Source organism: Ovis aries, chromosome 8 (genome assembly GCF_016772045.2).
Source record: "Ovis aries strain OAR_USU_Benz2616 breed Rambouillet chromosome 8, ARS-UI_Ramb_v3.0, whole genome shotgun sequence".
NCBI classification, from domain to species: domain Eukaryota; kingdom Metazoa; phylum Chordata; class Mammalia; order Artiodactyla; family Bovidae; genus Ovis; species Ovis aries.
In genome coordinates this window covers 82452274-82474320 of record NC_056061.1, presented here as the reverse complement: position 1 = coordinate 82474320, position 22047 = coordinate 82452274, and the positions used below count along the sequence as shown (strand labels likewise).

The 22047-nt window shown below is 42.6% G+C and overlaps 2 protein-coding genes across 7 annotated transcripts in view; one reads left to right on the top strand and one right to left on the bottom strand.

The window, feature by feature from the left end:
• Positions 1 to 880: 880 nt before the first annotated feature.
• Positions 881 to 19713, bottom strand: GTF2H5 (general transcription factor IIH subunit 5). 4 transcript variants are annotated; one of them, XR_006060672.2, is made up of 4 exons: positions 19653 to 19693; positions 18728 to 18811; positions 6901 to 7692; positions 881 to 6379 (listed from the first exon to the last, which is right to left on the bottom strand). XR_006060672.2 is itself a non-coding variant. In XM_042253674.1 (3 exons), the coding sequence occupies exons 1-3, from the start codon at positions 19702 to 19704 to the stop codon at positions 7512 to 7514; spliced, it is 297 nt and encodes a 98-aa protein (XP_042109608.1). In that variant the 5' UTR covers positions 19705 to 19713; the 3' UTR covers positions 7275 to 7511. The 4 variants fall into 4 exon arrangements, 1 of the variants encoding a protein (XP_042109608.1); XR_009601539.1 differs by having other exon boundaries at positions 881 to 1815; XM_042253674.1 differs by lacking the exon at positions 881 to 6379 and having other exon boundaries at positions 7275 to 7692; positions 18728 to 18791; positions 19653 to 19713.
• A 186-nt stretch (positions 19714 to 19899) lies between these two features.
• The window catches only part of SERAC1 (serine active site containing 1), a 56008-nt gene continuing 53860 nt past the window's right edge, over positions 19900 to 22047 (top strand). For all 3 annotated transcript variants that reach the window (XM_012183188.5, XM_004011430.6, XM_042253673.2), the window contains exon 1: positions 19900 to 19958. The gene's annotated coding sequence lies outside the window, so the exon portion shown is untranslated. The remainder of the gene's footprint in view (positions 19959 to 22047) is intronic.

Here is a 22047-nt window from a genome sequence, read left to right as displayed (position 1 = left end):
TGTTCTAAAATACATTGTGTGAACATTTGTTCGTTATTAAAGACAGTTAGTTTTGCCATATCCATCTATCAGGGATCTTGAAGGGACAGGCAGGAACCTTACAGCTATGGGCCACCACCCTCCTTCCCTCTAGAAGTCAGGAGTGAGAAGCAGAGAAACTTGGTCCTCAGCTAGAAGCTGTGCCTGGAGACGGGCTGGAAGGTCTCTGATTTTAGCTTTTGTGAAGCTCAACTACATCCCCATCCTTGGGTTTTGCGAGACTCAGCTTGATAATAAATTCCTCTTTTTTTGCTTACCCTAACAGAAGTGTGCATGTGTGCTAAGTCACTTCAGTCATGTCCAACTCTTTCTACGTCCGTGGACTGTAACCCAGGCTCCTCTGTCCTTGGGATTCTCCAGACAAGAATACTGGAGTGGGTTGCCAAGTCCTTCTCCAGAGGATCTTCCCGATCCAGGGATTGAACCCATGTCTCTTATGTCTCTGGCACTGGCAGGTGGGTTCTTTAACACTAGTGCCACCTGGCAAGCTCATATTTCTATTAATTAGAACTGAGAGAGACTAGATTTATCTGCTGCTGAGGAAACTTTCAAATTACTCAGTGCTTATTATGTGTCATGCAATGTAGCAATGCATGCTTTACTTTATTTAATCCTTAAAAACGCCACGAGCGAGGCATTATCATGATTATTATTACCTGCATTTTAGGGATAAAAACATCAAGATTTAGTAAAGTTTAGTCATTTGTTCAAATCACCATCTATTATGTGGCAAAACTGAGATTCAAACACAGAATTGTTGATACAAAAATACATGCTATAAACCATTATGCTATATATTTATTGAAACACCTATAGGCATATTATGTACCAGAACAAAATATTTGCATTTAAAAACTTTTAATGAAAATCTTCAAGGATACAAAAGAGCAGAAAAATCAGTGTAAGAAGCCCCAGTGACCCATGGCCCAGCTTCTCTGCTTGTCAACATTTTGCCAATCTTGGCTCATCTACCCCTCCCTGCCCCCACCTTCTAACAATGGTTAACATGTTGCAATCGTACATGAATATGGTACATGTGTCACAGCCGAAAAATCAAGACTGGTGTGTTAACTGCAGGCCTTACCCAGATTTTCCTGGTTTGTGCCCAGCGGCCCTTTCCTGCGTCGCAATCCCATCAGGGCGCGGCTTCACTGCTGCACTGTTCAGTCGTGGCGTCTCCTTAGCCTCTTCCACTTTCTGTTTCTCAGTCTTGCCATGTTTTTCTTGGCCTAGACGATTTTGAGGTGCGTTGATCAGGTATTTTGTAGAATTCCCTTGTGTTTGATGCCTTTCTCATGGTAAGACTGGGGGTTAGTTTTTCAGGAAGAAAATCAGAGGTGAAGTGCCTGTCTCATCACATATAGGGTACCTGGTCTCAACATGACTTATTTCTCATTTAATCCTGACCACCTAGCTGAAGCAGTAGTTTCCAGATTTCGCCATTGGACAGTTATTTTTTCACTCTGTACAAACTTATTCTTTGGAAGCAAGTCGCTAAGTATGATCCACAGTCATGATGGGGACTTAGTGTCACCTGGACTGGCCGTAAATTTGGAATTCTTCTGTAAGAAAGACCGCAGGTGATCTTAAAATACTCCATTCTTCTTTGCCAGTAAATGGTCTAGGGATGGGCATGTGTGATGATTCTAGGAAAGATTTTTCTCCCTGATGAGAAGACACAATTATGCCAGAAGGAAGCTTCTCCTTGTCTTCTCTGTAGCAAGTGGAGCCTTCCTCTCCTTGGTTACACGTATCCCTTGGAGTGACAGTCACTATCTTGGGGCCATGAGGCGATAAGCCAGGGATGGAAAGTCAACGTTATTGGGAAGAAAAAAAAAAAAAATGTTACTGGGATGGCCAGAGTTAGAAGAGGGTCGAAGGCCTTGAAACTATCTCCCTCCAGCCTTCTTGTTACACAGGCCTAAACTTCCTTATTGCTTATGTCACCCTTAGTCACTGTTCTGTTGTGCTTGGTCGCTCAGTCATGTCTGACGCTTTGTGACCCCATGGACTGTAGCCCGCCAGGATCCTCTGTCCATGGGATTCTCCAGGCAGGAATACCAGAGTGGGTTGCCATGCCCTCCTCCAGGGGATCTTCCCAACCCAGGGATTGAACCCAGGTCTCCTGCATTGCAGACAAATTCTTTACCATCTGAGCCACCAGGGAAGCCCAAGAAAACTGGAGTGGGTACCCGATCCCTTCTCCAGGGGAATGTCCTCAAAAGCATTCCCAGTTGCTACAGGAACCTCATCCACCTTTTTTTTAAACAACAGTAGCTGTCCTCATCTAGGACATGGCACACATTTTTTAAATAAGTAAATGAAGGACTAAATTAAGAAGCTATTATAACCATAAAACCATCAATGTCACTAAGGCCAGAATATTTGGCAGTTAGATTCTATACTTCCATTTCTTCTCTCAAAGAAATGCAGCAGAAGTATATGCATTCTGCCATTGCAGAAAAAGTTTATTAGTATGATTAGCTGACAGCAGCAAAAATTTTTGATGTGTATCAAATTCAAACTGATATATAATTATTAATTTTTAGGACTAATTTATTATTAAATCTTAGGACTTATTAACCAAAATATCTTTGCCTTTGATTGAGGAAAATAATGGAATGCCTACCATATAGCAATGAGAATGAAAAACTATCACACAACAGCATGGATGACTCTTACATGTATACTCTTGAGTGACAGATGTCAGACACAAATGTATACACTGCATTGATTATATTGATATAAAGTTAAAAAGACAAGCAAACTAACCTCCACTGTCCAAAGTCAGAACAGTGTTTACCCGTGAGCGGTGGTAACAGTAAAGTGTTTCCATGGAAGGGCTTTGGGTTAGTGATTTTTTCTTCATCATGGCGTTGGTTACAGAGGTGTGTTCAGTTTGTGAGATGTGTACAGATGTGTACAGTTACAGAGATGTGTACATTTATGACACACACTTTTATGTATACTTGATAAAGCTTGCTTTAAAAATTCACCCTGAAAACGTCTACCTCTAGCATCTTATTAATCAACTTTGGGAGTGGATATGGCAACCCACTCCAGTACTCTTGCCTGGAAAATCCCATGGACAGAGGAGCCTGGTGGGCTGCAGTCCATAGGGTAGCGAAGAGTTGGGCATGACTGAGCGACTTCACTTTCACTTTCATGCACTGGAGAAGGAAATGGCAACCCACTCCAGTATTACTGCCTGGATGGAGAATCTCAGGGACAGAAGAGCCTAATGGGCTGCCGTCTATGGCGTCACACAGAGTCTGACATGACTGAAGCGACTTAGCAGCGGCAGCAAACCTCTTCAACAGTGTTTATTTACAAATAGCATAAAATGGTTCATGATTTTCAGTAAAATTTAGACTGGGGCCAACTAACTTACTGCAGGAAGTCTCCAATTTATGAATGTAAACAGTCTTTGTATGTATAATAACGCATTCGTAATTCAGTTGTTACAAACAGTATTTCCCCACAGGTTTAATGTTAGAATAACCATTTGGGTAGAGGCCAACTGGTAATAATGAAGCTGAAAGGCTATTTATTTCCCATTAAACAAGAGCATATAATTATCCCTGTTACACATACACAAGGCTGAAACAGCTTTCAAAAATAAAGAGAAAAACAGAATTGAGATTAAATTTCACTTTAAATCCATCAGACTGGTGGTGGTTTAGTCACTAAGTTGTATCTGAGGGTGAGGAAAAGTGGCTTAGTTTTAATAAAAATGGACTGTGACCCAGGAATTTTAATAAAGATTAATGATAATTTAAGATTGACGGGAGATATATGGAAAGAGTAACATGGAAACTCATACTACCATATGTAAAATAGATAGCCAACGGGAATTTGCTGTATGGCTCAGGAGACTCAAACCCAGGCTCTGTATCAACATAGAGGGGTGGAATGGGGAGGGAGAGGGGAGGGAGGTTCAAAAAGGAGGGGATATATGTATACGGTGGCTGATAGCTCAGTTGGTAAATAATCCGCCTGCAATGCAGGAAATACTGGTTTGATTTCTGGGTCGGGAAGATCCCCTGGAGGAGGGAAAGGCTACCCACTCAAGTATTCTGCCCTGGAGAATTCCACAGAATGTATAGTCCATGGGGTCGTAAAGAGTCAGACATGACTGAACGACTTTCACACACACACGGCTGATTCATGTTGAGGCTTGACAGAAAACAAAATTCTGTAAAGCAATTATCTTTCAATAAAAAAATTAATTTAAAAAAAAGAGTGAAGGGAGAGAGGGATGGTCTCAGAAGAGTTAAGCATTCAGGTATTTCCTGACAAAGTTGCCCACACTATCTACTTAATGTTCTTTTACAAGGAATTCCCCACCTCCCCCATCTGCTTGTTCTCATAGTATGGTGATCACGCAAAACAAAATGTGTACGTATGTGCGCTGAAATGTCTTTTTTCCCTCTTTTTCATTGTGCTCTTCTAGATTCAAGGTAACTAAATTTCAGAACCATCTGCTTTATGTATTTTAACTTATAATCATCCAAACAAGTTTTGAGGATAACTTTTCCTGTTTTCACAGACGAGGGCTCAGAGGCACACAAAAACTCAGCAACATGTATGAGATCCCAGAGCTGGAAAGCACGGAGCTATGTTTAGACCCAGGCAGCTTGGACCCAGTCGGGCTTGTCATCACTTTTCTGTAGGGAGAATAGTGTTTTCCAAAAGCATATTCAATAATCTCACCAATAGACCCTTTAGTGTTGTCTCTGCTACAAATGAAGCAGAGCTATGCATCCTTGAGAATATGAATTGACCATATTTGCAGGCTGCATCGTTTCTTCATCGATAAAACCTACCCTTTTCCTGTCTGTAAAGGTGGTTGAGAGAATGACTGCAGTAAAATCAGAAGGTATATGTCAGAGTTTTTAGTTTCTCTGGAGCTGAGAGGTTTAATGTGTAACTATGAAATTGAGGAAGCACATTATTTACCATCTTTCCAGAAAAGTGTACTATTATGTCAAATCACCTCTGTTATAAATGTTGTTTTGTGCTCACTCAGTAGTATCTGACCCTTTGTGGCCCCATGGCTTGCAGCCCTCCAGGCTCCTTTACCCGTGGGATTTTCCAGGAGACCATACTGGAGTGAGTTGCCATTTCCTACTCCAGGGGATCTTCCTGACCCAGAGATTGAACCCGTGTCTCTTGTGTCTCCTGCAATGGCAGGCAGATTCTTTGCCACTAGTGCCCAGTGGGAACCCCCCATAGATAATGTTAAGAACAATACAATCATTAATAATTTTGATTGGCACCTTTGTTGCCTGTTATCAGTTAGTGTTCACCAACACTGATTTCTCAACATTTTTAAGTTAATCATTATGCCTACTTAGGATGCTTGAAAATTTATAATAATCACACTAAATTTCACAAGGAAATTGGGGTTCTAAGGAATTCAGAAGTTTTGACCTTACAGTGTCAAAAAAGGAACTTTCTCAAGAACTTAGCATAATTTTAAAATCAAGTTTTAGTACACAGGTATTTGTGACTGGCCAACTCTCTTCCATAAATTAACATCCGACTCTTTCATGCAGTTAGGAAAATTTAAGTTAATACTACCTTTTCACATATTTAAGACTTTGTTAAAAAGACAGCAATTAATTTCTCCCATCCCCAGCAGCCAACCTCTTTTGTTTTATACAACCAAAGTGTGCTAAATTGAATCGTGTCAACCAGATTCCAAGCAGCAGAGCCTGGGGAAGATGCTGCCTGGATATTTCCTGTTCTCCTAGCTTCTCTCACTGTCAGACAAGTCAGCTCAGTGGCTGCCGTGCGGCGCTCCCAGCACTACACCATCCCGTCTTTCTAATGCCGTCTGGAGAAACAAACTGAGCGTTTGCCCTAGCTCCTCTTTTAAACAATTAAAAAGATTTTCCTGCACTTAACACTCTTTGTGGTCACTGTCCAATAGTCTTTCTGGTACCTTTTAAACTCTGATATTCTAAAAAAAATTTTCTCTCACTTTCATGTTAAAATTACCGGGACAAAAAAACCTAAGGCAAATTGATTTAGACATGCCTGAAATACAAGAGTTGTTAACATTTCAGAACAGCTGGAAATCCTAAAGTTGTGGCACTGGAAAAGTGAAAGTCACTCAATCGTGTCTGACTCTTTGCGACCCCACGGACTGTGGCCTGCCGGGGTCCTCTGCCCATGGAATTCTTCAGGCCCGAGGACTGGAGTTGGTAGTGTTTCCTTCTCCAAGGGATCTTCCCAATCCAGGCATTGAACCTAGGTCTCCCGTGTTGCGGGCAGACTCTTTACCATCTGAGCCATCAGGGAAGACCAATAACTCATCAAAACTGTTTGCACTGTTCTGTGAAAATCAAAATTGGGTGGTTTGAGTTATATGGGTGGGAATCACGATAAACATGCAATGGAAGTTTCCAGGTTTAGGAATGCATGTACAATTGACTCTGGTACACAGATGCTGTGAAGAATACACACACCATAGGGAGGCAGGTGAACTGGGGTTTGAGAAGATTCCATCTAACATCCTTAAAGCTCTCTTTTCTCTTGGAAAACTCCTGCTATCTGAACCCATCCTGCTAACACCATCGTCAGGAAGGGAAGTAAAGCCTCCAAAAGGGTCCTTGTTTCTGCCTGCATCAACCACAGAACTAGATGCAACAAAACTTAACCTCATCATGTGGCCTCCAAGACTGACTTTGCTTCTGTCTGTTCCTACCTTTCTTTCTGAGATAAGTTTAAACAGGGATTGTCATAGGGAATAAGTCCCAAGTAAAACTGACTTCTTAATAAAAGAGCACTTGCCTTAATAAGAAAATGTGACAGAGTCTGAATAAGGAATGATGAAAGCTGCAAAGCAGCACATACCTTTTCCATTTGGTTGTTTCTAATCCTTGGTGCTTTTAAAAACTGAATTTTGGGGTAATGTTTCATGGTTCTCTTCCACATCTTCTTCACCAATAGAGCTGGCTGGTATGCAGATATTATTTGTAAAGCACAAATATTACCAAAGTTCCCACCCTGGCATACTGATCTAGTCGAAACAAAACAAATCATACCTACTCTATCAAACCCCCAATTACTAATAAGAACAAGCAAAAATAAGTATCTAGATTATTAGATTGATGATTTAAAAGCATATTTCATTATATTCTTAATGGACTAAATTGGTATTAAAAGGTAGGAAAACCAATTACATTTATGTTTTAATAAAGGTAAATAAAAGCCAAATTACACCCAACTGTTAAAAAAATTTTTTTTCTTTAATTCTAGGGTATATATACTGGGGTAGGGGAGGGGGGTGGAATAGCACAATAAAGTCAGTGCAGGGCTTTTTTATGAACAAATGATACCCCTGTCTTTCCCATGAAATGTTTCTAAGCAATTCTGCAAACCAAACCGGTCACATAAGACACAGAATGGTAGCCGTCTCTCACACTTGTTACTTTTAATTCCCAAGGGGTCAGTAGCTAATACTTTCACTTCTGGGTAAGAGAAAAGGCATTCTGGTCCATTAATTCGCCTACTCGCTCCTGGAGGACATTAACCAACTCTGCTATTACGAAGACATGAGTGTCATCAATGTCCTGAATGATGAACTTCTTCCCGAGGGCGTTTGACTCGTCCAAGTACAGCAGAAACTGCTTCATGGCAGGGTCACTGTCGAGATAAAACACGTGATGAGACAAGTACAGCAGAAATGGCTTCATGGCAGGGTCACTGTCGAGATGAAACATGTGACAAGGGGACACCTTGCTGTCTAGGTATACCAGAGACCTGAACGATGAAAACTGACCACAGACTGTTTGAGGATAATCTTAAAAGTTGGAAAGTGTTCCCCAATCCCTCCCCTCTCTTCTCTGCCCCAAGGGCTGACGATTCACAGACGCAGCTTCATTGAGAACAGTTGGTGGAAGTTTAGAAGAGGCCGACAATGATATTTTAAATAATAACTTGTCAGCGACAAGTGTAAAAGTAAAGCAACAATCACAGCTCTGTAGTTAACAGGGACCCAAAGCATGGCCCTGTGGACTGATTTAAAAAATGTCAAAGACAATGTCTGGCTGGTAATAAATATTCAAGTATTTTTCTCTTCTTTAATTCTGAACCTCGTGTCTGAACTATCACTTAGAATCTTTAAAGGAAATTCTAACCAAATCTCTTTGAGCCTACTGAGCTCAGAAAAAGAGCTAAATTCAACTCTGTTTGTGATTTTTAGCTTAGAATAAACAGGATAGTCTTAAGGCAAAGAGATAAAATTTTTTGGATTTATAGAAATGCTTTTTATAAAAACCTGAATCACAACAAAGGACATAATATACAATAATGTGTTTAGCAAAAGGTGAATATAAAATTATGTCCAGTTACATACAGATTTTTTTTTAATTCTGAGAGAAAACATAATCTCACACAATCTTTCTTTTTGAGGGCTGTCAACATCAATTACAAAAATAACTATTTAATTCAAAGAGGTCAGTGTAATTTACTGAAAACTGTGTACATCTTATTGCTTTTAAGTATGGGCATAGGTATACGTGGAGCTGACAAGTAATGGATTTCAATTACTAAATGAGTATGGTGCATGGCATACTGACTATGAATAAAGTCAAGTCTTCCTGAAAAAACGGCTGTCTTAATTACTTTCAACAACTTACCTTCAAAATAATTTTATTAACAATCTACTATGCTCTAAAATGATGTGAATAAATAAGCAGGTCTGCCCATGTCAGAAATGACATAGATTTTAAATTTAGCTCCTAGTATGTTTGTTACCTTAGGTTCAGAATACTAAGGTTATATTTACCCGCTTAAGTTTGGCAAAATTCAGTTAAATTCTATAGTTGCGGTATCCAAATGACCATACTAATGTGGGAGAGTGATTTGCTTAGAAGTAGCAAATACGCTTGGAGAAGGAAATGGCAACCCACTCCAGTGTTCTTGCCTAGAGAATCCCAAGGACGGGGGAGCCTGGTGGGCTGCTGTCTATGGGGTCACACAGAGTCGGACACGACTGAAGTGACTTGGCAGCAGCAGCAGCAAATATGCTATTTTAAGTTTTATTCCCTCATTCAATAAAAACTTACTGAACACCCAACATGTATCCAGTGCTACTGTGGTCCGGGGGATTCAGCAGTGAAGCAAACAATTCAGAACCCTTTCTATCGTGGAGCTTACAGTCTAGTGCTAACACTATGACAAACACACAAAAACCAAGAAATCAGAGTGAGAAATGGCAGTGATGACAGTGACATGATCTTGGAAGTTTAAGAAGGGGCCTCAGGGAAGGCCTTACTGAGCAGGTGGTATCTGAACAAACGTCAGGCGGAGGCAGGGAGCGAACCATGGGGTGATGTGATGCAGAGCTGCCCAGGCAGAGCGAACAGCAAGGCCACAGAGCTGGAGGGGGTAGCCGGGGGGCGGGGCGGGGGCACCACCAGCTGAGGTCAGAGCTTCATCCTGAATTAACTTACAAACTGACCTGACTTTTAAATGTTAAGGATCATACTGATTGCAGGGCTGAGAAAAGACTGGTGGACGGCGGAGGCAAGGCTGGAAGGAGGGAGACCCATTAGAAGGTGACTGAGGTGATCCAGACAAGACACAAGGATCTGGACCTCGGTGGTGAGTGAGGTTGGGCAGCGGCTGAGTGCTAGACACATGCCGAACATAAAGCCAACATAGCTTGCTGAGGCTGGACTCGAACTTTGAGATTAGGAATGAAGGAGAGGCCAAGACTTTCGGCCTGAGATAACGGAGACATGAAGCGGCCCTGCACTGAGATGAGGAGGAACATGGAAGGACAGGTGAGCAGGTAAGATCAGGAGTCCACTTTCAGGCATGTTACCTGTGAGATGTCACCCGCGTGAAGCGGCTGAGCAGGAAGCCGGATCCACAATTCCGGATTTCAGCAGTGGAGTCCAGAGTGAGGAGTCCGTAAGTTATCAGTGTCTAGACGGCATTCAGAGCCACAACCAAGGAGAGAGCAAAGTGAGAGAGGGGAGTCCAGGCACCAAGTCCCGGACACCCCAACCCCAGAAGGTTAGGAAGGAAAGGAGGAATCAGCCAAACAGATATAAAGTGACCACTGAGGTTGGAAGAAAACCTGAAGGATACTTGGAAGCCATGTCAACAAAGGATATCCAGGAAGAGGAAGAGATCAACTGGGTCAAATGCTGTTAATAGGAATAGTAAGATAAGGGCTGAAAACGGACCACTGGATTCAGAAAGCTACTGGACCTTCACAAGAGCAGTTTCAAGACGACGACAACACAGGAGAGAATCTGACTGGAGTGGTTTCTAGACTGAGAGGAGCGAAATCAGAGAAAAGTGAACAGAAATGTATCTTCTGAGAAATTCTGCTACAAAGAGCAGGAAAATCAAGCGGGAGTTGGAGAAGGATGTCGTTCACAGTTAGCGTCGCGGCGGGAAGAGTGTACGGGCCCAGGTCCATGTGATAAAAGATGTTCCATTTTCTCAGTGAAACAAGAAACAGAGTGACGAGCTGAGGTAAGGACGGGCGGTTTCTGCGATAAGAGAAGGTGAAATACCACATTCCATTCATTCCAAGAAGATTTTAATTATCTCCCAAACTGGGATGGGTCTCGATTTAATGGCATGTGATTTTTCTTAAGAGGAACATAACATACTGCTAAATTTTAAAACTGATGGACTCTTAATTTGGTGAAATATAACAGCTTGACTAGGAAACTGGGAGAACAAATGAACTTAGGAATTTGCAGGCTACATTTATTTAAGACATGAGTTTAATAACAGTCATGAATTTAAAGTGAGACTGATTAGTGTGCTCTCCAGCCATTTAGAGTTGTGGAAGTTAAGGTTCACAACAGGGGGAGAGCTGGACTGAACCGGACCTGGTGAATGTGATTGAGAGAGGACCAAGGGAGCTGAGGGTCTTTACGAGGACGAGTACACTGATGGAAGCGAGGGTGTGGGGACCGTGCAGGACAGGGAAGAGCTGGGGGGATCAGCAGACTGCAGGTCTGGGAGAATCAAAGAAGCCACCAGGGAGGTCCAAAGGAACTAACTGAGGGAGCTGCTTAGTCGTGTCTGACTCTCTGCAACCCCATACACTGAAGCCCACCAGGTTCCTCTGTCCATGGGATTCTCCAAGCAAGAACACTGGAGTGGGCTGCCATTTCCTTCTCCAAAAGAAACTATAGACCTAGGGTATTAGGGGGCATGACCTGGAAAGAGGAGGTGGTGGTCAGAGGTAGGTGCCTGAAACAGAGGTTTTGACGAGACCCCAATACTGGTAGGTGTGACAATGCAAATGGAGACAGGAGGACAAGGAAAGCTCATTGGAAAAGGAGGTCAGGGAGCTGAGAGGTCATCAGGGGACTGAAAGGACTACACACATGAAATCATTTAAGAATCTGTGGAGTGCTCCTCAAGAGTGACAGGTTGCCTTTGAAGAAAAACCTTCAAGGAAAGACCTGGGTGTCTGTAGATGATTACAAGAGAGGATTACTGGGTGGGTTCATCAGATTGGGAACCAGGGATTTTCCTGGAGTGGGGGGAGGATTTCTGGAAGTGGCAATGAGAAAAAAGAGAGTCAGTCAGTCAGTCAGTTCAGTTGCTCAGTTGTGTCCGACTCTTCGTGACCCCATGAACCGCAGCGTGCCAGGCCTCCCTGTCCATCACCGACTCCTGGAGTCCACCCAAATCCATGTTGATCAAGTCGGTGATGCCATTCAACCATTTCATCCTCTGTCATCCCCTTCTCCTCCTGCCCTCAATCTTTCCCAACATCAGGGTCTTTTCAAATGAGTCAGCTCTTCGCATCAGGTGGCCAAAGTTTCAGCTTCAACATCAGTCCTTCCAATGAACACCCAGGACTGATCTCCTTTAGGATGGACTGGTTGGATCTCCTTGCAGTCCAAGGGACCCTCAAGAGTCTTCTCCAACACCACAGTTCAAAAGCATCAATTCTTCTGCACTCAGCTTTCTTTATAGTCCAACTCTCACATCCATACGTGACCATAGGAAAAACCATAGCCTTAACTAGACAGACCTTTGTTGGCAAAGTAATGTCTCTGCTTTTGAATATGCTATCTAGGTTGGTCATAACTTTCCTTCCAAGGAGTAAGCATCTTTTAATTTCATGGCTGCAATCACCATCTGCAGTGATTCTGGAGCCCCCAAAAATAAAGTCTGACACTGTTTCCCATCTATTTCCCATGAAGTGATGGGACCGGATGCCATGATCTTTGTTTTCTGAATGTTGAGCTTTAAGCCAACTTTTTCACTCTCCTCTTTCACTTTCACCAGGAGGCTCTTTAGTTCTTCACTTTCTGCCATAAGGGTGGTGTCATCTGCGTATCTGAGGTTACTGATATTTCTCCCGGCAATCTTGATTCCAGCTTGTGCTTCTTCCAGCTCAGCATTTCTCATGATGTACTCTGCATATAAGTTAAATAAGCAGGGTGACAATACACAGCCTTGACGTACTCCTTTTCCTATTTGGAACCAGTCTGTTGTTCCATGTCCAGTCCTAACTGTTGCTTCCTGACCTGTTCTCAAGAGGCAGGTCAGGTGGTCTAGTATTCCCATCTCTTTCAGAATTTTCCAGTTTATTGTGATCCACACAGTCAAAGAAGGTAGACACCCATCCTATTTCTTGGCCCAAAGGTATAAGATATATTAGAGAAAAAAAGTCAACAGAGCGGGCTCAGGGGAAAGCTAGGTTTTATTATAACAGCAGCAAAAAAGGGAATTGGGGGAGAAGAAAGATGTAAAGTTGAGAGAAGAGGCTGGGATCCAGGGGGTTCCTGCTCTCACTAAGTTCTAGAGGCCAAAGTGGAAAGGATGGGGTAGGGGCGAAGCGGAGGTAGAATTTAAGTGCCGATGAAGAGCCAGAAGGTAGTGAATGTGAAATGATGAAGGATGACCTCGAAACCTGTGGCGTTTTGGGTGACTGAGGGCCTAGGAATGAGAGTCTCAAGGCTGATAATGAGATGAAAGAGGAGAGTGAAAAAGTTGGCTTAAAACTCAACATTCAGACAACTAAGATCACGGCATCTGGTTCCATCACTGGCCGTGCAAGATGGGAGAGACAACAGGGTCTTCTATAAATACAAAGAGAGGCAACGTGATAGTCACAGATTTAAGCAGATACTGAGGATGTTAAATTTACACATGCAGTAACTCCCTAATTTTGGCAGTTACACAGAATAAAAATTTAAGTAAGAAATTTTTGTAAAGCAACACCACCCTGTACGTTGAGAAATCTTACTGAAATAAACAATTGTACCAATCATCCAATCATCTTATTAATCATACCCAGGCTGTAAAATATTTAAAAAATAAAGTTTAAAGAGTAATTCTAGAAAGAATCTGGCAATAACGAAGCAGGCTGAACAGGGTTCTTTCAGATCTTACAGAAATGAAAATGGCAAGGCCCACAGGACAGGGAAACCAAAGCTTCAGCTTCTCTACAACTTCTGTCTTCCTGCTCAGACTCTGAAAAATCAGCTGCTGTCTCAACTGCTCCAAGCCTATACATGTAAAAGGGGTGGGGGTAGGGGTGGGAAGAGGTGGAGACAGGAAGGAGGGCAGTTTAAGAGGAGACAGGTGAGGGGAGACAGAAACCACCCCTTGGTCTGAGCGCTCTGCACCCAGGCTGCTCCCTCCCGTCCCTGCGAGGAGGGACGTGCCTTTGTCTCTCTCGTAGTGACCCTGGGTCCCACTTCACCCTCACAGCGTTTCCTGTCCTGAACTGCCTTAGACCCCACAGGAATCTCAGGATCTCCTACAAAAAGCACACATTCAGAGGCTTCTTAAAAAGATACACTTTAGGTGACAGGGCATACAATAGTTTTTTGTTAACCCTTTAAAATAAATTGGGGGTCTAAATGGAACAATGAGAAGAAAGGACATTATAAATACTGCTGTCTGAATTGATGTTATCTTGTTACTATCTGAGCGCAGTGCATTCACAGACGACACACAACTGACTAGCTACTGGGATTAGAGACAGCAAGGGTGAAGTGGTTGTGAAGACTTTCATCTCCAGAAATTTTATAAATAAAATACATCTGCATACTTTCCATAAAAGTTGAACAAACTGAAACCAAGAAGTGCCAGGGGACTCACATCTGTGCTTTTAACCAATAGGTCAGTGTTTTCAAAATTTCTGCCATTTGCAGACTATCCCCTTGCCATTTTAGCCATCTCCTATTACATGTGCATTACTCAAGTGTTTGTTGTTTTTAATTGCCTTTAAGTCAAATTAACGTTTCAGCTTAACTTCACCTGGTACAAAATCACCAGTCATCTTGATGTTTTATTTTTTTCTGATCAATTAATACAGTCATAGAAAAAGTAATTTTGTGTATAACTAAATCACTCTGCAGTAAACCTGAAATTAACATTGTAAATCAACTATACTCCAATTAAAAGAAAAAAAAAGCTACTCTGATGTAACTTGCCAAAAGGAGGCCTATTGTACAAACCTTTTCTGTACTGAAACTTGAATTCAATCTATCAAGACCCACTCTAGTTCTCACTGTCGTAGTAGAGAAGCTCCAAAGGAACACTAATCATCTGGAATTTAAGTGAGATTATACCCCTTGATTCAATTTTATTACCAAAATTCTTTCAATAAACAAATATTTACTAAGTAGCTCTCTCTCTATATATATATCTCAGGCATTGTTCTGGGTGCCCAAGAAACTTCAGTGAATTTGGCCTTGCTAAGAATAAAAAGCAAAGGCTCACAAAAGATACTATAAATACTGTGAAAGAATAGGACAGTGGTTAGACTGGTTTGGCCTTAGTTCTGATTTGCTTTTCATATAGAATGCAGGTTTGGAAGCCAAAAGTGTAATGACAAGAGTGGTCTAATACTACCTATTTCTCCAGATTCTTTGCGCTCGTGCTGTGAACTGGTTGGAATTTGCACCTGTACTACAAATCTTCCTTGCTGAAGCACTTGCCAAACCAACTGTGCTAAGTATCACACCAGAGGTCTGCTTGAGCACCTGGAATCAGATGCAGACATGTGCTGAGCATATGTGGCTTGCTTCAGTAACTGCTGTGGTTGGCTCCACTCGGGAAACTCTTGGTGTGAGGCTGGCAGTCAACGACAGAAGTGGATCCCAACAAACAGGAAGTTTTCACAAGAAAATCTTTAGCCTCTGGTATTTGGTAAGCGTTGGGAAGAAAGAATCTTATTATATTCATGTACTTTTCAATTTTTCAATTCACTGACAGTTGGGACTAAATGGCCAACGTTATACACTGTTTATTTATCTCTCAATGGAGATCTGTACTCCAATTCACCTAAATGCTTCATACCATCTGTGAATATTATGAGACGATAAACAGAAGTACACAGCTGCTGCTGTATTATCAACAGTCTTCCCTTTGGCATCACGTATAGACATGAGGGGACTGAAGGACTCTTTCAGGTTCCACCACCCCAACAGGTGCACCTACTCATGAAGGAGGCCGCTGGCCCTGGCCATGCCCTTTACGACTCTATTATTGCTTAGGTCTGGAGCCTTCTTGAAAGATCTGAATCTTTGGGAAGACAGCTGCCCTTCTGAAAAATTGTTCAGGCTACACTTTAGATTTCACCATGAAGGGAAAAATTAAGTTTTGCAAGGATAGTTGTTATTGCCTAGTCACTAAGTTGTGTCTGACTCTTATGACCCCATGAACGGTAGACTGCCAGGCTCCTCTGTCCACAGAATTTTTCAGGCAAGAACACTGGAGTGGGTTGCCATTTTCTACTCCAGGAGATCTTCCTGACACAGGGATCAAACCCGGCCGGGTCTGTTGGGTCTCCTGCACTGGCAGGCAGGTTCTTTACCACTGAGCCACAAGGGAAGCCCCTGCTAGGATAGCATCCATCTGAAAAATAAAATCTAGTCCTGGGGCAAGAAAATTCTCCACTGCAAAACTGATTACCAAACTTCAGCTGATTAAGGGCACTGTGTAAAAATCCTTTTGTATGAACAGTTCTGACTTAGGAGATTTGGGGTGAGGTCTGAAATTTTTCCTAACAAGCTCCAGATGGTGCTGGTGCTGCTAGTCTGGGCAATACATGGAAAAACAAGGTGACAGAAGGCCACTAGTGCCCAGGGACAATTTTGAGGCTGGTCACAAGCAAACCAGTGGGAGCTTGCCCCATCAGGAAAAAATACCTCAGTTCCTCTTACAAATTTGCACTCTCTGTTCTTACGGCTAAAACTGAAAGCCTACCACCAAACTTTAATGATTCTCCGAAAGTTTTGCTCTTTAAAGTGCTTCCCAGCTATCATTAAAAAATATATATGCATGTGTGTAATACAATTCCAATCATCATTCCAAAAGGACTATTTTGGAAACAAACTAAATTATTCCCAGGTTATTCCTGAATAGGTAAGAATGACAAAAAATGGATGTGGCATGGGATTAGGGAAGGACAGAAAGCAAGGACAGTAGCAAGGACAGAAAGACGACGTGATAAAAGAGCCATCACATATCATGAGGGAAGGAAATAAATGTTATTGGACAATTATTCAGCTATTTGACCAAAAAAAAAAAAAAAAAAAGACAGCTAATTTAATATGCCCTTTCTCTCAATAAATTCCAGGTGAATGAAATACAAAATATCAATCAAAAGGAAAATATGAAGACCCTAGGAGAGAGGTGAATACCAATCAAATCCAGAAGGAAGATTAAATTTGGAAGAATTGGAAAAAATAAAAGGGAAAAACAGCTGACAATGTGTGTGTGGATCCTCTGTGTTAAAAAAATAACATTACCATATACTGACATGAATCCGCCACGGGTGTACACAAACCCAATCCAGTATTGTAAAGTAAAATAAAGTAAAAATAAAAATTTAAAAAAAAATAAAAATAAATTAAAAATAACATTAAAAGACCAACCAGGAAAATGTTTCTATTAGCTATGACAAAGTAATAAGAAAAATAAAAAACAAAAAGTAGCTCAGAAGTGTTTTCCAAAAGACAAGAGCACAGTATGCTTGGAATTCTGGAATCTAGATCCGTCCCTTGGCTTTCCCAAGTGAACGTTTCTCTCATTTCTAGCGTTTACTTCCATCACCAAACGTTCTAGTCTCTCACGTTAAAATAGTGAAAGTAACAAGCAGCAGAGTATCTTAACAAATCCTTCCTCTGTGACCAACCCATTTCTCTATCCCTTTGCTTCCCAGGTGGCACAGATGGTAAAAAATCTGCCTGCAATGCGGGAGAACTGGTTTCAATCCCTGGGTCAGGAAGATCCCCTGGCGAAGGAAATGGCAACCCACTCCAGCATTCTCGCCTGGGAAATCCCATGGAGGGGAGAGCCTGGGGTGCTGCAGTCCATGGGGTTGCAGAGAGTCAGACATGACTAAGCGACTTCACTTGTTCACTGTCAAGACAGTTTCCACTTCCTTTCCTCCCTTCCCCTTTCTGAAGTATCTATCCCACCTTTCCACAAAATTATTGGAGCTCTGATTTAAAAAAAATAAAAAAAATCAATGACCTCCAGTGTCTTCATCTTATCCAACCTCTTACCACCACTTAACACAGCCTACTTGCTTTAGTGAAACATTCCCTTAGGTTCCCTCCCACTTCACTGGCTGTTTTCTTAATTGTGTTTGGTGGTCTCTCCATTCAAGCTATATCTGCACTATCCATAAAGCAGCCCACTAGTCACACATCACTACTGAGCACCTGAAATATGGCTAGCCTGTGACTATGCTGTAGGAGTACAGAAGACAGTGGATTTTGAAGCTCTATAGTATGGAAAAAGACTTACTATGATTCTGAAGTGTTAATCTGAACTTTGAGGATTTTTTACCTGGTGAAATACTTCAGGTATACTGAGTTAAATAAATTTCACCTGTTTCATTTTACTTTTCAGTGTGGCTACCAGAAACTTTAAATATGTGGCTCATGCTGTATTTCTACTGGATGGTGCTGCTTGAAATGTCAGAGTATGCGAGGGTTTGGTCTTGTTCCTCCCTGAACATTGCCACCACAGAGACAGTATCATCACCCATATGATAGCTCACATTAGAGGTAAAGAAATGTAGACAGTAGTATTTTCAGACAATCAGGGCAGGATTTCCAGGTGAAACAGAACTATTTGGTGAGGCAAAAAAAAAAAAGCAGAGACTGAGCAAGACTGGGCCAGCAGCTCAGATTTTCAAACTGGGGATAATTGAGCCCCACCTTAGCTCTCGGGAGCTAACTCTGCCCACAGCTTTTAGTTTCTCCTTTGGAATGTGTGCCTAGTTTAAGAAACCTTCAACTGGCTCTCCTGTTTTTTTCTCTTTTTTAAAGACCAAAGTTTGTGTGACTTTGGCAGGCCCTAAAATTCTAGTTAATCACTGATGACTTGAAAATACAAGCACTGTTCCCCTAAAGAGGGTTAATTTCACATATATGCTGCCTGCCACTGACCAAAACTTGTTGGAAATAACGCCAATGACATCAATTCAACAGAGATGCTGAAAACTGGCACTAGGAAGAAACTTAGCAACAACATTTGTCCCACCAGTTAAGAAACAAGAAAAATGAAGTTGAGAAAGCTGAAAGACTTGATTCATTCAGATCTTAAGAACAAAACAAAATGGATTTTGGAAACAGTACACATGCAAATCAAGATTCAATGTGCAAAACAAACAAAAAGACTCAATGTGCAGATTTAAAACTTAATAAGTATCAAAACTACTAACCATTCTATAAGCACTCCTTTCAAGACGTTGACCATCTTTTCCCAGTCAGAAGGTGCTGATGACCCTAAAAATGGTAACAAAACCCTAAGGTGACAAAATAGAAAAGCATTAACTTCAATATCCTTTGGTGATTTACTTCTGAACAGAGGCAAAAAATTAAACGCCAAGACTAAACATAGAAGTCTATTAAAAACATAGAGCTAACATTAGGAAAACATACAGATATTCTGATCTTTTAACAAAATTCAAACGAGTCTATTTGGGATAGTAACAATGCACAAATCTTATTTGCAAACAAATCCTACCCCAGTCACTCCTAATGAAAGCCTAATGGGGCCTAACTCCACAGCAATGTGGCCAATCCAGGTTTAGAACAAGTACATTATTTAAAATATTTCTTTTTCCCACGTAGAAATACGATAAAAGGTAAAATTCTGGGAGATAGGAGTCACAGAATGGTAGCTTCGCAAGAGGCCTTAAAAATTATATGGGGGCTCCGACCATCTCGTTTTACAGATGAGATGGAGCAAAAAGATTTAAGTCGCAGCTACCAGCAGAAAAAGAACAATCCAAGTCTCCAGATCTTGTGTTATATTGCCAAATAAAATATGTACCCCAGTGACGTGCGCTCGAAGGTAAGGAACCCATTCAGCGCACGCCAAATTAACTCTTATTAAACTTCCACACCTCGGCGCTGGGCAATGCCCCCCCCCCGCCCCCCCGCCCTCCGCAAAAGAAATGCACAGTTCAACTGCCGCGGGGCAGCCGCCCGGCCTCGTCAGAGAGACAGGACGGAACCCTGTATCCCCGCAACCTGAAAGACAGGTTTCTAGGACTTTCCCCTCCCCTCCTTTTTTCTTGGAAACCCACAGAACTTCCACGCACGCCAGGCTCCCCTACGGCTCCGAGGGCCGACGCCACGTACCTTTCCACCCACAGATCCCACAGCGCCTAGGCACCGACAACAGAGTACGCATGCGCCTTCTACGTCATCGCGACAGCGACGGCCTCGAGGGTGGGGCGCCCCGGCGAGGAGGCGGGCTGTGGGCGGGGTTTATAGCGGGGGCGGGGCGAGACGAGGGCGGGGTCACGTGCCGCCCGCCGCCGGTGGAGGGGCGGGGACTGGGAGCAGAGGGGCGGGGACTGGGAGCAGTGGGCCGGGGCGGGCTCCCAGCGAACTCGGTCCTGCGTGAACGGCCAGGGGGTTGTGGCCGCCTCCGCGCGCCGGCAGGTAAGGAAGGTAGGGCTGGGTTCGTGGGTGGGGGGCGGATGCAGGCGAAACCGGGCACTGCGGGCCGTGGGGCGAGCGGCGACTCGGCGCGGTCGGGGCGCCCCAGTGAGGGCGCGCGGCCCCTGGCTGACCCGCTGACCCGGCGCTGGGCGTGAGGTGAGGGCCTGTTTCCCCGCCTCGGCAGCCCGGCTCTGCTTTCCCGGTCGCCACCCTCCTCTTAATTCCAGTCCCAGGCCCAGAGAGCACCTGCTGGTACCGTCGGCCACAGGAAGGATGGTGAAAATGAGGAGGAAACAAGTCTCCGCCGTTCAGATTGGAACCTTTCAGACCACAGCTTCTATAGCTGTGACGCGAGAGGATGAATAAGATTGAATGCTGATGGGTCCTCCGAGCCCGGAGGAAAGACCCAGAGAGTTCCAAAATTACTTCCTTCTCCAGATTCGGATCTGTAGTCTAATACTCTGGCCACCTGATGCGAAGAGTCCACTCATTGGAAAAGATCTTGATGCTGGGAAAGACGGGGCAGGAGGAGGAGGGAAACAGAGGATGAGATGGTTAGATAGCATCACGCAACCTAATGGATATGACTTGAGCAAACTCGGGGAGATAGGGGAAGACAGAAAGAGCCTGGCATGCTGCAGTCCACAGGGTTGCAAAGAGTTGGTCTCCACTTAGCTACTGAACAACAATGTATTGGAGCTCTAATTGTTTTTTTTACCAGTCGAGAAATGAGGTTTCTTGCTTTCTGTTCCTTAGGTGAAATTGTACTTCTCCAATTGTGTGTGCATGTGATTTAGGAATCTAGCTCTTCCATTTATTTCCCTCTTTCTTTGCTTCAAATCTTTCCCGTTGGTTTCCATGCTGTTGCGCATGCTCGTTCCCTCCCTCTCTCTAATCTGCCCCAACAATAGTTGTTCCTAAATTTATTGTTTTTTTTCGTCTTGAATGCATTTTCCTCTTTCACTGTCTCATCGGTTCCATCCCGTCAAACCTCTATTCTTGTGCGCCAGATGTCAGATGCCTGCACGTTAATGACCTGTGAGAACTCTAAAGAATGCCTCCCAACCTGAATTAGACCTCACTTCACCATCACTTCAAAATCTGCTTTTCTTTCCGTGTTTTTCCAAATCATCTAGATTTAAAATCGCCATTTTTTTTTTATTCAACAAACATTTTGTGCGGTATATGTCAGACCCTATTCTAGACATTGAACTAACAATGGTGAGCTGGCAACTTAATTATAGGCAGGGAAAAGGATACTAAAAATCAGATAACTAGAAGGTTAACTGATAGGATGTGATAAAGAAGGACTGGAAGGGCTGCTTTTGTTAGGAGGTCATCAAAAATGACCTTCAGTTCAAGCAGATTTCTGAATAAAAGAGTAACTTCTACACACCAGCAAAAACTGGGAATTTTAATAATAAAAAGATGCTATTCATAACAGTATTGAAAACTGAAGGTATCTGGAAATAGATCAAACTAAAGGTGCATTGTCCTTTAAGGAGAAAATTATAATGCTCTATTGAAACACATTAAAGAAGACCCAAGTAAATGCACCCATATACCATATTCATTGGAGAAGGAAATGGCAACCCACTCCAATATTCTTGCCTGGAGAATTCCATGGACAAAGGAGCCTGGCGGGCTACAGTCCATGGGGTTGCAGAGAGTCAGATACAACTGAGTGACTATCACCATATTCTTGGGGTAGGAAGACTCAGTACCATAAAGATGTCCATTTTCTCCAAATATACAGATTTGTTGAAATTCCTATTAAAATTGGAATATGGCTTTTCATGGAGCTTCACATGTTGAACCTAACATGTCTATGAAAAGACAGAGCACCTGGAATTCCTCACTCAATTTTGAAGAAAAAGTCTCTGCCTTCTAGGTATCAAAACAATATAATGCCGTAATAATCAAGACTCCTGGCTTAATTACTGGTCTTGATTTAGGGATAGGAAAGTAAACCCATGGAACAGAAGAGAGAGCTTAGAAACATGCTCATATACGTATGGAAGTATACCGCCAAGTAGTAGTATAAAAGCACTGTATTCAGTAAACGATGCTGAGCTACGTGGTATCCATA